The sequence below is a fragment of the Onthophagus taurus genome, chromosome 7 (assembly GCF_036711975.1).
Source record: "Onthophagus taurus isolate NC chromosome 7, IU_Otau_3.0, whole genome shotgun sequence".
Lineage (NCBI taxonomy): Eukaryota > Metazoa > Arthropoda > Insecta > Coleoptera > Scarabaeidae > Onthophagus > Onthophagus taurus.
The window spans coordinates 20877579-20890154 of NC_091972.1; the positions used below are offsets into that span (position 1 = coordinate 20877579).

The 12576-nt window shown below is 31.4% G+C and overlaps 2 protein-coding genes across 2 annotated transcripts; one reads left to right on the forward strand and one right to left on the reverse strand.

The window, feature by feature from the left end:
• The first annotated feature begins 15 nt into the window (after window positions 1–15).
• Window positions 16–6460, forward strand: LOC111424669 (phosphatidylinositol N-acetylglucosaminyltransferase subunit H-like). Its single transcript, XM_071198036.1, has 4 exons — window positions 16–583; window positions 633–757; window positions 819–890; window positions 6334–6460. The coding sequence occupies exons 1-4, from the start codon at window positions 310–312 to the stop codon at window positions 6388–6390; spliced, it is 528 nt and encodes a 175-aa protein (XP_071054137.1). The 5' UTR covers window positions 16–309; the 3' UTR covers window positions 6391–6460.
• Window positions 6242–6963, reverse strand: LOC111424665 (uncharacterized). The gene is made up of 4 exons (XM_023058291.2): window positions 6871–6963; window positions 6694–6812; window positions 6545–6637; window positions 6242–6481 (listed from the first exon to the last, which is right to left on the reverse strand). The coding sequence occupies exons 1-4, from the start codon at window positions 6884–6886 to the stop codon at window positions 6395–6397; spliced, it is 315 nt and encodes a 104-aa protein (XP_022914059.2). The 5' UTR covers window positions 6887–6963; the 3' UTR covers window positions 6242–6394.
• Between the last annotated feature and the right edge of the window lie 5613 nt (window positions 6964–12576).

The window sequence follows — 12576 nt, forward strand, 5'->3', positions numbered from 1 at the left end:
AACGCTTTGCGGGGTTCACAAGGGCAATTGCAAGGACAGCGCGCCTTCGCGGCGGGAAATTTAAATTCGAACAGCTGATTCTGCGCAAAAGAAAGTTTAACTCTCCCTATTATATTTATAACTTTTCTTTAATTGTTATTTTAATAAACGTTTTAATTATCGTCTTATGGTATTTAAATGGAATGCTTGTGGTTTGCGTTTATGGAATTTGATGGTGGAAATTAGGTTACAAATGCCATGTTGCCAAATTTTAACCAACTAAAATTATCTTAAAATTTTGCACATAACCTAAAAGTTTGAAAAGTAAAAATGTTTTCGGGTGATAAATCAGAAAATAAGGAGTATGAAGATATTTATGGGAAATATTTAAAATTAAGCATTATCAAACATAGTAATAGTACAGAGGTTACAATAAAAAAAATTAAAAATTATAACCTCCGAAGTAAATGTTTAATACTTTTTTTAATCATTTTTGTTGGGTTTTTTGGGGTTTTATTTGAATTGTATAGTATAAAATATTTCGTTTTTCTCGTTTTAATCATAATCTTAGTTACTTGGAAAATATTCCATGTTGTTAAATCTGGTACGTTATTAAATTAAATATCATAAATAAATTAATATTTAATTTTTAGAAAAATTATTGTATGTTCCACAATTAGGATGTCAAATTACACAAAAATACAAATTCGGATTCTCATCTGCATTTATTCCAGCAAAATCAATACAGGGTTTATTTATTAATGAAGTTTTTTCTAAGGTACGTAATTTCATCAAGTTGGAACAACATATGTATCTAAATTATCTTATTAAAATTTTAGCATCGTGTGTTATTTGTATTAAGCATTTTGGTTAAAGATGAGAATAAGGATACCATTATTCCATTATTTACGGTACTTTTTAATATAATCAGGGTGATTTAATAGTAATGTGTTAAATTCCACATACTTGTTCATTGTTTAAATGATTCCCTATAATAATAATATCATGTATGAACAAAATTGGATTGATTTAGGATGTGGCTTAATTAATTACAAAGTAATTTGATGAGATATAAAGGTAATATTAAGCAACATTTGAGAATATGAAGCATAACAAGGGCTCTATACCCATGAGGCAATATTCAGCTTTTAAGTTTTTCCATAAACCACATTACAAGTCTATTATAATTTTGGTTTTGTGAGGAAGAGTCTGTAATTCGATATTTGATGAGATACTTTTTCTTACAAGGGAAGTGGCACACCAACTTTGATGAAATTTGGTACAGTCATAGAAGGAATCAAAATAAGGTTTACATATTTTTTTATACATGCAGTAAAAGACTAACTAAGTTTTAGGGGTTGAAAGTTTATACTGGGTGTCCCACATAAGTGACAAAGTGCATAAATGGCATTAAGGAGCCAAAATACACAACCAATTGACCAAAGTTGTAGGAAATTTAATACACTATAAACGGAAAATATTCTTATACTTACAGTGTCCCATAACGCCCGAAATAAATATACAGGATGTACAAAAAGTATGGAATAATGGTTCTACAACCTAAACTTCAACTTATATTAAAAAAAGTTTTAAATAAAAGTTACTTGAAACTATTTTCCCCATATCTTGGCGTAGTGTGTAGGTGAGTGTGTTTTTTAAATGGAACAGCCTGTATATTTTAAAGTTGTTGAATTCCTTTTGACAAGGTGTTGTAAAATGCCATAAGGTTTTAATGCTTTAAACTGCATAGTTTTCGAGATACTGAAACTTTTATTTAAAAAGATTTGACGTATCTACAACCAAATTATGGCGTCATTATGGAATAGACAACCTAAGCCTTGACGTCACAGGGATGGGCGGAGCTTATACCGACTCCAAACATCTTCGTCGCTAACCGTGGTAAATGGGTTGTTTATGCCATAATGACGCCATAATTTGTTGTCGCTACGTCAGATCTTTTTAAATAAAAGTTTCAATATCTCGAACACTATGCAGTTTAAAGCATTAAAATCTTATGGTATTTTGCAACTTGTCCAAATGAATCCAAAAAACATAAAATATACAGGCTGTTCCATTTAAAAACACACTTACCATGCCGTAACTCAGACTGCCGTCATCATTTTTATTTTATTTCTACGTCAAGATGTGCAAAAAATAGTTTCAAGTAACTTTTATTTAAAACTTTTTTTAATATAAGTTGAAGTTTAGGCTGTAGAACCATTATTCCATACTTTTTGTACATCCTGTATGTTATTTTAAATGAAATGATATAGTTTTTATTACGTATTCTGATTCTACACACAAGAATATGTTGACTTTGATAAGATATGTTGATACCTAGTGCTTTTAGTTTTTGAGTTATTTTAATTAGAAACTTTTTTAGCAATTTGACACTGTCCTTTAAATCTGAATTTCTTAGCGACTGATCGAGCTAGAAAGTTCAAATTTGTAACAGTTGCTGCTTGGATACCCCTAACTAGAGCGCCATTGGCTACATCAGTCTATCTTATACAGAGTGATCAAAAATATAACTACTGTTTTAGTGTTTCACCATATTCAATTGCAAAAAAGTCGAAAATTTTAAATGGAACACCCATATTTGATTAGCTTATCAGATAGAGCATGGGTTTCCAATCTTTTTTATACTGCGACTCCCTTTACAGCAGTGGTTCCCAATAAATTTAAAAATAGTTGAGATTTTTGAGCTTGCATCTTTTACAAGTTCTTGAATTCTTGGGGTGATATTTTTGCTCGAAGCTACACGCTTATCATCACTTACCTTCAATCGATTTCTAGACTTGTTTTTCATAATCAATAATGAAGAGAATACTTGTTCGCATAAATAAGTTGTGGAGAAATTTTGATGTATGAAATTGCTTTCTTACACCAAAACTGCTCCAAAGAATCAGTTTCATGCGTCCTTACAGTTTCTATCATTTTGCAATTCAATAAGTTCTTGAATTTCACCTGCAACTTGAGCAGCCTGAAGTGAGGTGAACTTCAGCTTCTGTATTGCTATATTTTGGGAAATAACGATTAAATTCATCGGCCAACATTTGCAGATGACATGTCATACTTTTTGTCATCAAAGAGTTTTTTTAATGTTGAGAACGCACTATAATTGTCCTTGCAAGCTTGACGAAGTTTATCTTCAAAGATAAATATATTTGCGAAGTCTTCTAAATGTTTATTTCCTGAACCTTGTAATTGTAAGTTCACAAGATAAGCCAAATACAACTGGGATGTCATATCAGAAAACTACTCCAGCAAGTCTTTTATTTTTTTCTCGCCTAGAAACATCTCAACCTCTTCCCTGAGCTTGTATAATCTTTCCAGTATGTTGCCTTTTGACGAATTTCTGTGTGAAACATGGTCGGAGTCTATTTTAGTGCACAGTTTTTTAAAAAGGCGTGTATTGAATGCACTGCTTTTGATAACATTCATCACCTTTATGGCTAATTGTATTGTATTATTAAGGTATTTAGGAAGAGTCTTGCAAACTAACGCCTGGCGATGAAGGACACAATGCGATGTTACTGCTGACCGATTTTTCTGTTTGATTAAGGTCGCCAGACCGAAACGTGATCCTAACATCACTGGAGCACCATCCGTACAGAAACCGGCTAGTTTTTCCCACACAATGTCATACTTCTGGAAATATTCAGTTATGTTCATGACGTCGATACCTTTTGATGTCATTGCCAGTTCGTGTGAAATCAATAATTCTTCTTTGATTATGTTGTCGTCATTTAAAAAATGGACAAAAACTAGTAACTGAGAGCAATTAGAAATGTCAGTGGATTCATCACACTGCAAATCGAAGATAGGTGATTTTTTAATTTTTGGAACAACTAGCTCCTCTATATCATTTGACATAAGTTCAATTCCAGCTTTCACCGTGTTATGCGATAAAGGTATATCTTGTACTTTTTTTTTTGGTTCTAACCCTAAATCTTCTTCGACAGCTTTGATCAAACAAGGTTTCACAAGAGTTTCTCGTATTGTGTGAGGCTTTTTTGATTGCGCTATTAATTTCGATATCTCAAACAACGATACTAATGCTTTTTCAAAAGACGCAAATCTTGTACCACTAGGCCTGAGTTTAATTTTTTTTTAATTCTCTAATTTGTTGTTCTTGCTCAACTGTTGAAAGTGAAGATGGAGTGGGGTCGATTGGAATGGATCTCTAATCCAGTCGTATTGATCAAGATTCTGTGGAAAATATCTATCAAAATTGGTGCTTAATGTTGATAAGTGTTGGATTAATATCAATTGCAAATTTGGCATCAGATCTTGAACAGATTTGCAGGAAAACAATTACAATTTTCTTGCAGGAAGCCTTTTAAAACAGAAAAACAATCAGTATTTCCATGCTCCTCTTCTAATTTTCTTTTCCACAACAACTTCTTTTGATAGGCTTGCAATTTTATCAGCCAGTTGCATTATATGCTATTTATTAAGAGTATTTAATTTTTCAAATACGTCGCAAAGATACGCCATTTTTATTAAGAAATCGATGATTCGATTTGTGCGATTTTGGCAATAAATACGCATATAACCCATTTTTTAATTCATATACACGTGAGAGTACGTTACCTCCTGACAACCAATGAGAGTTACAATAATAAAATAAAGATGTAAGCTTTTGGAAAAATCTTGCCTTCACGGGTCTTGTTTTTATGAAGTTTACCACTTTGATAATTATATCTATCACAATATTTCATTCAGGTGATATATTTTTCCAGCCAGAGTCTCTCTATATATGATACAATGTGTCCATTTTGAATTTGGAGCCTTGTCTTTAATGAGAGTTTGATGTCCTACGCACCGACACAGTTTTCCCATTGCATGTTATTTTCTTCCATGTATGAATCATTTAACTGTAAACAAATTACAAGCCTTCCCGATAGCAGTCATTTTTTTGCAAACTAACAAATCCTCATATACATTTGTTTTTTCCACGTACCGCACGTAACATATAAATTGAGCGTTATTGTTACTGTCTGTCGTTTCATCCAGCTAATTGGCAAATAAACCAGAAAGTTTTTCCACAATTTGCTTCTTAATGTCTTCAGCAATGTCATGTATGCGACGACTAATCGTATTGTTTGAAAGAGGAATATTTTTTATTTTATTAGCCGCCGATTCTCCAATCTTTACAGATACCATATCAATTGCTGCAGGTAAAATAAGATCTTTAGCAATCATATGCGGTTTTTTCCATCTAGCAATATGGTGACCTTGTACGAGGCGAACAGTACTTTGCGAGGAATAGATGCTCTGGATAACAAGGATGTCGTCTGCTGTAATAATAAATAAACAGGAAATAAGAAAAAACCTGAAATAAATATTTATTAAGGTATAAAAGATAGAAGAAGTATCATCATATGAGTACTTGGGCAGTATAATATCACAAGATGGAAGGATAGACTAAGACATAAATGCAAGAACAAGGAAAACAAACAACGTATATCATACTCTAAACAGAACAATTTTTGGGAAGAAGGAGATAGATAAAAAGATAAAATTGAAAGTGTACGCGGTGGCAGTCCCAATATTAACGGATGTCAGTGAATCATGGACACTCCAAGATAAACAAGAAGGAAAGATCACAGATAAGGAATGAGGAAATAAGACTGGGAGTAGATCAAGAGGAGATAATCAGCAAAATAGAGCGAAAGCAACTAAACTGGTACGCCCACATAATTAAAATTGAACATAACACAATAGAAAAAAGGTATTTGAATCAAAGAATAAGGATAAGAAAAAGAGGGAAAGACCTAGGAAGAAGTGGGAGGAAAGAATAGTAGAAGTTGGGAAAAACAGAGGGAAGACTCTAGCAGATATAAAGGAATTAGCCAGGAACCAGAGGGAGTGGAAGAGGTGGATGGAGGAATAGGAAAAAGATTTATCCGACGCCATCAGGAGAAGAGCCATCATACAAGTTCAGTTACAACATAAAATCACAAACATAAAATAGTGTTTTAACAGCCAAACCCTCAAGTTGATTACATAAAGAGATACGAAATGGCGCATGGTGATCACGTTACATACTATATCTTGCCATTTGTAAGACATGAATTTAAATCATGTCTTTTTTACTTTTTACAAATATGTAGATACATTTGGGTAAAGTTGTGCTGATCTTGTGAGCCCTTGTTATTTATAAAAAACGTTATATAATGAATGTCTGTTATAATAGGGTTAATACAAGGTGTAGTTTTAATAAATTAGTAGTTGGAAGAAAATTTGCCGCTTCAAATGTGTTCATGTAGCTGTATTTTCTTGGAATTTGACATACTACATTAAAATCACCTGTATTTTTACCTCAATAACTACATTATTTTTTTTTAGGGTACAAAACCAAGACTGAAATGTTTAGAAATAATATATCAACATTTATTAGATTAAATTATTAAGAAGCCTTTTTCATATTAATTTTTTTAGTGAGAATATCACATAATAAAATTTGTTGCTGTAATTTCTTCTCCAACGCTGTATCCTATAACAAAATAATCCAAAAGATAAGTTACAAAAACTATATGAATACTACAATAATACATACAACTTCCGATATCAATTCTTCCTCTTTATAAGGATCAAAAGGATTTTTTATTTCCGGAAAGTCTACCGATTTAACTACAAAGTTGTGTTCCATCTAAAAAAAAAAAGTCAATTTAAGCTTTTTACAAGCTCTAATGAAACTTATATTACCAATATTGCATGTCTACTTTCATTTATAGATTGGTAAAGGTCTTCTAGAATTTTGTGGCCTTTACTGCGTCTTATAGCCAATTTAGTTTGTTGTGCTATAAATTGCTCGTTTTCTTTATCTACAACATGAATTAAACTAGTAAAATAAATAGGGTATAACGATTTATTCATATTTACCTTGCAAAGTTGACATTTTGCACGAAAATTAAATTGCTTTATATCTTTAGGTTATGTTTTTAAATGTTGACGGTTGCTTATTAATTAAGGCCATCTATTGGTGAATTTTAAGATTGTACTGATTTGTGATTACAGGAAACTGTAATTGATATCTTTCAAATAGTCAAAATTAATCATAATGGAAAAAATTAGTGTTTTGGATTTATTTTTTATCACAAATTCTTTAAATAGTTCATTTACAAAGAATGGTTTTTAGTTCAAACACATTTAATTTAGATTTTCGTCAATACTGTAGTGTGCCATACCACACAAAGTGTGATATACAAAATTGTTCTAAAAAACGTTAGTAAACCAATAATTGGTGCTGATTTCCTAACTAGATGCGGTATCTTGGTTGATGTTAAGAATAAAAAAGTAGTCGATAAGGAAACAATTCCAATAAATGGTCGCTATCGGCAAAAATTAATAAGAAAATGCGTATATTGAAATGCATCTTACAAAAACTGAGCTTTTCTGGCTTTATTTTTAGCAAATTGCCGTATTATTAAATCTATATCTAATTTTTGTAAAATGTCACTCGCAGACATGTCTGTCTGCTGTAGCAATTGAGACTGGAATTGTTAACAAAATCCATAGAGAACTACATATAGATATTAGGAAATGAATGGGTTAGATTGTTATCAACTTGAACTAACTGAAATACGTTGTTCTAGAGCTCATTTGTAATTGATTAAGCCAAATATTATGCCTTATGCAAAGCTGAATAGTTGAGGAGTTATTTCAATTTTTTGTTTTTTGTACAAGTTCAGTACATACTCTTACAAATCTTGAAATTTAGAGAGTAATAATAGTTTCTTTGGCAATGTATTGACTTCTCTGGATAGATTACACTCTAATACACATTTTAAGTTGAAAAACATTTTAAATATTTCGATGCTTTAAAAATATAGGGTGTGAAATATTCGATTTTTCAGTTAATTTTTAAATAATGTGTTCATTTACGAGCGTTTATTTCAAAATTTTGATAATACATTTAGCGTACCAATTATTGTAAAAACTTCTCTATTTTCTTACATTTCGAATAAGGTATTAAACATGGCAAAATGTCGAATACAATTTTGACAACCTACCCAAAGTTAATAAAAGTCAAAATCGATTACACCTACTATTTATTGTTGCTTATTGGAACTAAAACATAACGTTAATTCAGACAACCATAAAAAATTAAGCAACTAACATTAAAAAAAAATTAACACAATCATGTGACATAACTTTTAACTCTAACTCAAAAAAACTCAGCGCGAAACACAATTGGACCCCCTCTGTTGCAATAAGGAACCAACTGGAAAAAACCTTACCGTTGGTTTCTTATTGGTAATATGCAAAACGACCTTTTTTAATTCTGAATAAATACTTAACTCATACCTATTAGTAAAAATTATCAGTTGGTTCCTTATTCCTAATACATGCTCGAGCCCTTTTTCTTATTTCCGACCTTGTTATTTTATTTGTAATTGTAATTCTTAAAACATTTGCTTCATTTTGGATTCTCTCTATTAATTCATCCCTAGTATTGATTTGTGTTGCATACACTCTTTCCTTCATGTGGCCCCACACATAAAAATCTAGGGGCGTCAAATCAGGACTCCTTGCAGTCCATGGAATTGGACCTCCTCTCCCATTCCAGCGGTTGGGAAATAATTCATTTAATGAATTTCGCACATTTTGCGAATAGTGCGCAGGGCATCCATCATGTTGGAAAACCATGTTATTCCTGTTTTCTAGAGGTACACGGTCCAGCATTTCTATTAAATTATTATGTAAAAAATCACCATACGTTGCGCCATTTAAATGACCGGGAAAAAAATGAGGACCAATCAAATTATTTCCAATGGGTCCCATCCACACATTCACACTAAATTTTCTTTGGTTGCTCGTTTCCTCCGTTAGATGAGGATTTTCGTCAGTCCAATAATGTAAATTATGAAGATTTGTTATACCTTCTCTGTTAAATTTTGATTCGTCGGTCCATAAAATCCTTCTCAAGAAATATTCATCCTGAATGTCAGCATTTAAAAGAAACCGGCAAAATTGAATCCTTCGTTCAGGATCGCCGTCTTCAAGTGCTTGGACAGGTGTGTAATGATAAGGATGGTTGCCCATTTGTCGAAGAGTTGACCAAACTTTCCATTGTGATATCCCCAAATAAACAGCGACGTTTCTTGTACTGGATGTGGGTGCTTCATCGAATGTTTCCAAAATGTCTTCTTCCACATTAAGTCCAGCACGTCCTACACGTTCGGCTTTTCTTAAATTGCCAGTCTCAGCTAGACGTCGATACCAAAATTTTATTCAAATAAAAATAAACAATATTAACGAAAAAACTGTCTAAATTCCATGGCTTACTACCAAAACGTAAAAAAATTGTTTAACCGATGGTTGTTAACCATTAATGAATTGAATTTCAACCGCAGGTGTAATCGATTTTAGATTTTATTCACATTGGGTAGGTTGACAAAATTGTGCTCGCACCAATTGTTATCTTATTATTGGCTAACTGGAAAGACATTTTGCCATGCTTCATACCTTATTAGAAAGGTAACAAAACAGAGAAGTTTTTACAATAATTTGTATGCTGAATGTATCATCGAAATTTTGAAATAGACGCTCATGAGTAAATTTGTTTGAAAATTAACTTAAAAACCGAATATTTCACTTCCTGTATTTTTAAACCATCGAAATATTTATAGTATTTCTTGACTTTAAATGTGTAAAGGATGTAATCTAGCCAGAGAAGTCGATACATTGCCAAAGAAACTATTGTTACTCTCTAAATTTCAAGATTTGTAAGAGTATGTACTGAACTTGTACAAAAAGCAAAAAATTGAAATATTTTCTAAATTATTCACTTTTCTATAAGGCATATTTAGCTTAATCAATTACAAGTGAGCTCTAAAACAACGTATTTCAATATTCACGTTTATGTACCAGTCACCCTGTATAATTTGAAGCTTTAACGGGCGATGTAAGACTGTCCCCAAAGCTCTGCCAAATCTGTAGTTCATGCATAAGATCAATTCTATTTATGTCGCATATGTTATTTTTGTCACTTAATGCTGTTTCAAGTTTTTGAGAAAGATTGAGCTGGTCTTCTTGAGAACATTTATTGAATTCGGAGAGATTCCATCAAAAATTAATTATTTCTGAATGTTGAGATAGCAGCTCAAACCTTTCACTTAAGGACGATATTGCGACGTCTAACATTTCAAAAAAAGAGTTCACTTTAAAGCTTACTTCTTCATTCTGTACGGGTTGATCTTCGCATTCATAAGAGAATTGCTTTTTAATTTATCGTGGTCTTAATGTTTCTTGGCATTTAAAACTTGTATCAACATCTAAAGAAGAACTTTTTTACTATCCGTGAGCATATCATTGAAACCCGAAATAATAGACAAAAAATAGTCATATAATACGTCTCGAATATATTTTATGTATGGAGCATCAAACTTCATCAAATAAAGAGATATAATAGGATAGTCATGGTATTGCAAGGATTAATATTTATACAAAAGAAGAAATCCTTAATTTACTTTTATGTATGTACGGAAAGTGGGACAAAGTTCTTAGTAGAACTTGCAGAATGTTTAATGAAAACTATCCACATTTACCTCCAATGACAAAAGGTAAATTCAGAAGAAGCAAATGTTTTACATTTTGAACTAATTAATCACGTGTTAAACTGACCAAAAAATGTAGTAGATAATGCAGCGGAAGAGAACACCTCAATTCGAGCTGTCAAAGAAGATCTGAGAATCATATCACGAACTTTGTCGCGCTTTTCATGTATAAAAAATAAATTAAGAATTTCTTGATTTGTGTAAATATTACACAGGAAAAAATATAGAGTAAAAATCAACTCTAAAACATGGTTCAGATCGGTCCAATTTATTTAGAGTTATTTTTTTGCACTATATAGTGTAGGTGAATAGATTAAAAATTTACACTATATAGTGAGAAGATGGTGTTTACTAAATAGTGTAAAATCGTTACTCTATAACAGTGTATTATATGTAATCTAACTAGATGTTGTCGTCACTCTAATTAGATACATTTCTAATCTAATCAGTGTAAATTATTAAAAATTCGCTCTAATTTTACTTTATTAATTGACGAAATATCACTAAATAGTGTGTATCTTACACTTATTAGTGTTAATTTTTAATAGGAAGTGGAGTATTTTTAGGGAAGTTTTACGTTTGTAATAAAAATCAAAATTATAAAATATTTGTTTTTATTTTTACTTGTAATATATTGTTATAACTTAAATTTAAAAAAATTAAATTCTGTTTATATACATATAACATATATAATACTTAATTCATTTTAAAGTTTCCACCGAGTCACCATCAAAACTGCATCTAATGAGTCTTCTATAAATTTCCTGTTTGTATAGTTGCACCAAGTTGCACATTTTTACCAATCTTCACAAGGAACTTGTATGTAAAATCTTCCGGAAGTTCCACTAATTTCACATCATGAATGTTTTATTTTGGCAAACATAACTAAAATAAAAATCGTTCTTTCTTTCTATATCGCGTAAATCAGGTCTCGAGACGCTATCGAGTTCCGACTCGTTTAGTACGTTTAGTAGATGACCGTTAAATTTTAGCTGTATCACACCACATGTTGATCACGTGATACCAACGAGTAATCCCGAGCAAAATAGTGCGGTGCCTACGAAGTACCCGAAGGAAAAGTACACGTCTAGTGTAAAATTTAATGTTTTATATATTACATAACTTCACTAACATAAGTAAAAAAGAACTCTCCTTTAGAGAACTGTAAAAACTACTCTATTAAGTGAATAATATATGAACTCTATATTAATATTAAATATAGTGTTCATTAGAGTTATTTTTACCATGTGATATTACAATTTTTACTCTAATTCTTTTTACCAACTACTCTAAAATTTTTACACGACACGATTTTTTCCTGTGTATTTTCGTAATTGATATCGATTTTAACTCTTTTTAGTACTAATATTAAAGGACCTAACAGATAATTATTAGCTCACATTCACCAAGTGACGTAAACAAGTGAGTCTTTGATAAGAACTCATTGAGAAGGCTTGTTTTCCATGGCACACTAGGCTAAATATCCATATGATATGTGTGTATTTTTAAAGGATATAAAAGATGTAGAATGAGACACCGAAGACGACTAAATAATAAAATATGGGGTGTGCTATTTAAAAAAATGAAGTTATGGTACTTCCAAATTTCGAAAAGTTAACGTGCCATAGTAAAGTGACCAAACGTTCTAGACAGCCGTTCTCGGCACCAAAACATACTCCATCATATTCCTTAGGCATGTTCTGAATTCTAAATTGATATCCCAAAAATCGAGTGTTCTCTGATTTTTTGAAAAAATATCTGCTCGCGCAGATTTTTCTAAAAATATTCAAATAACACGAGAACGGCCGAATCAAATTGCAAAAAGTAAAGTTATTTATAAACCTTGAAAACAGGCAAATTCAAATATGTAAAAATATAGAGGGTGTTCCATTTAAAAAGATACAATAAATAAAAAAATAAATAAAATAAAAAATCCTTTATTATTATTTATCATTTAAACGAATAAAGGCGTCCGCTAGGCGTGAACGGAATGAAAAAGAAGCAAATAAAGACATCAAGTAACGGCTAA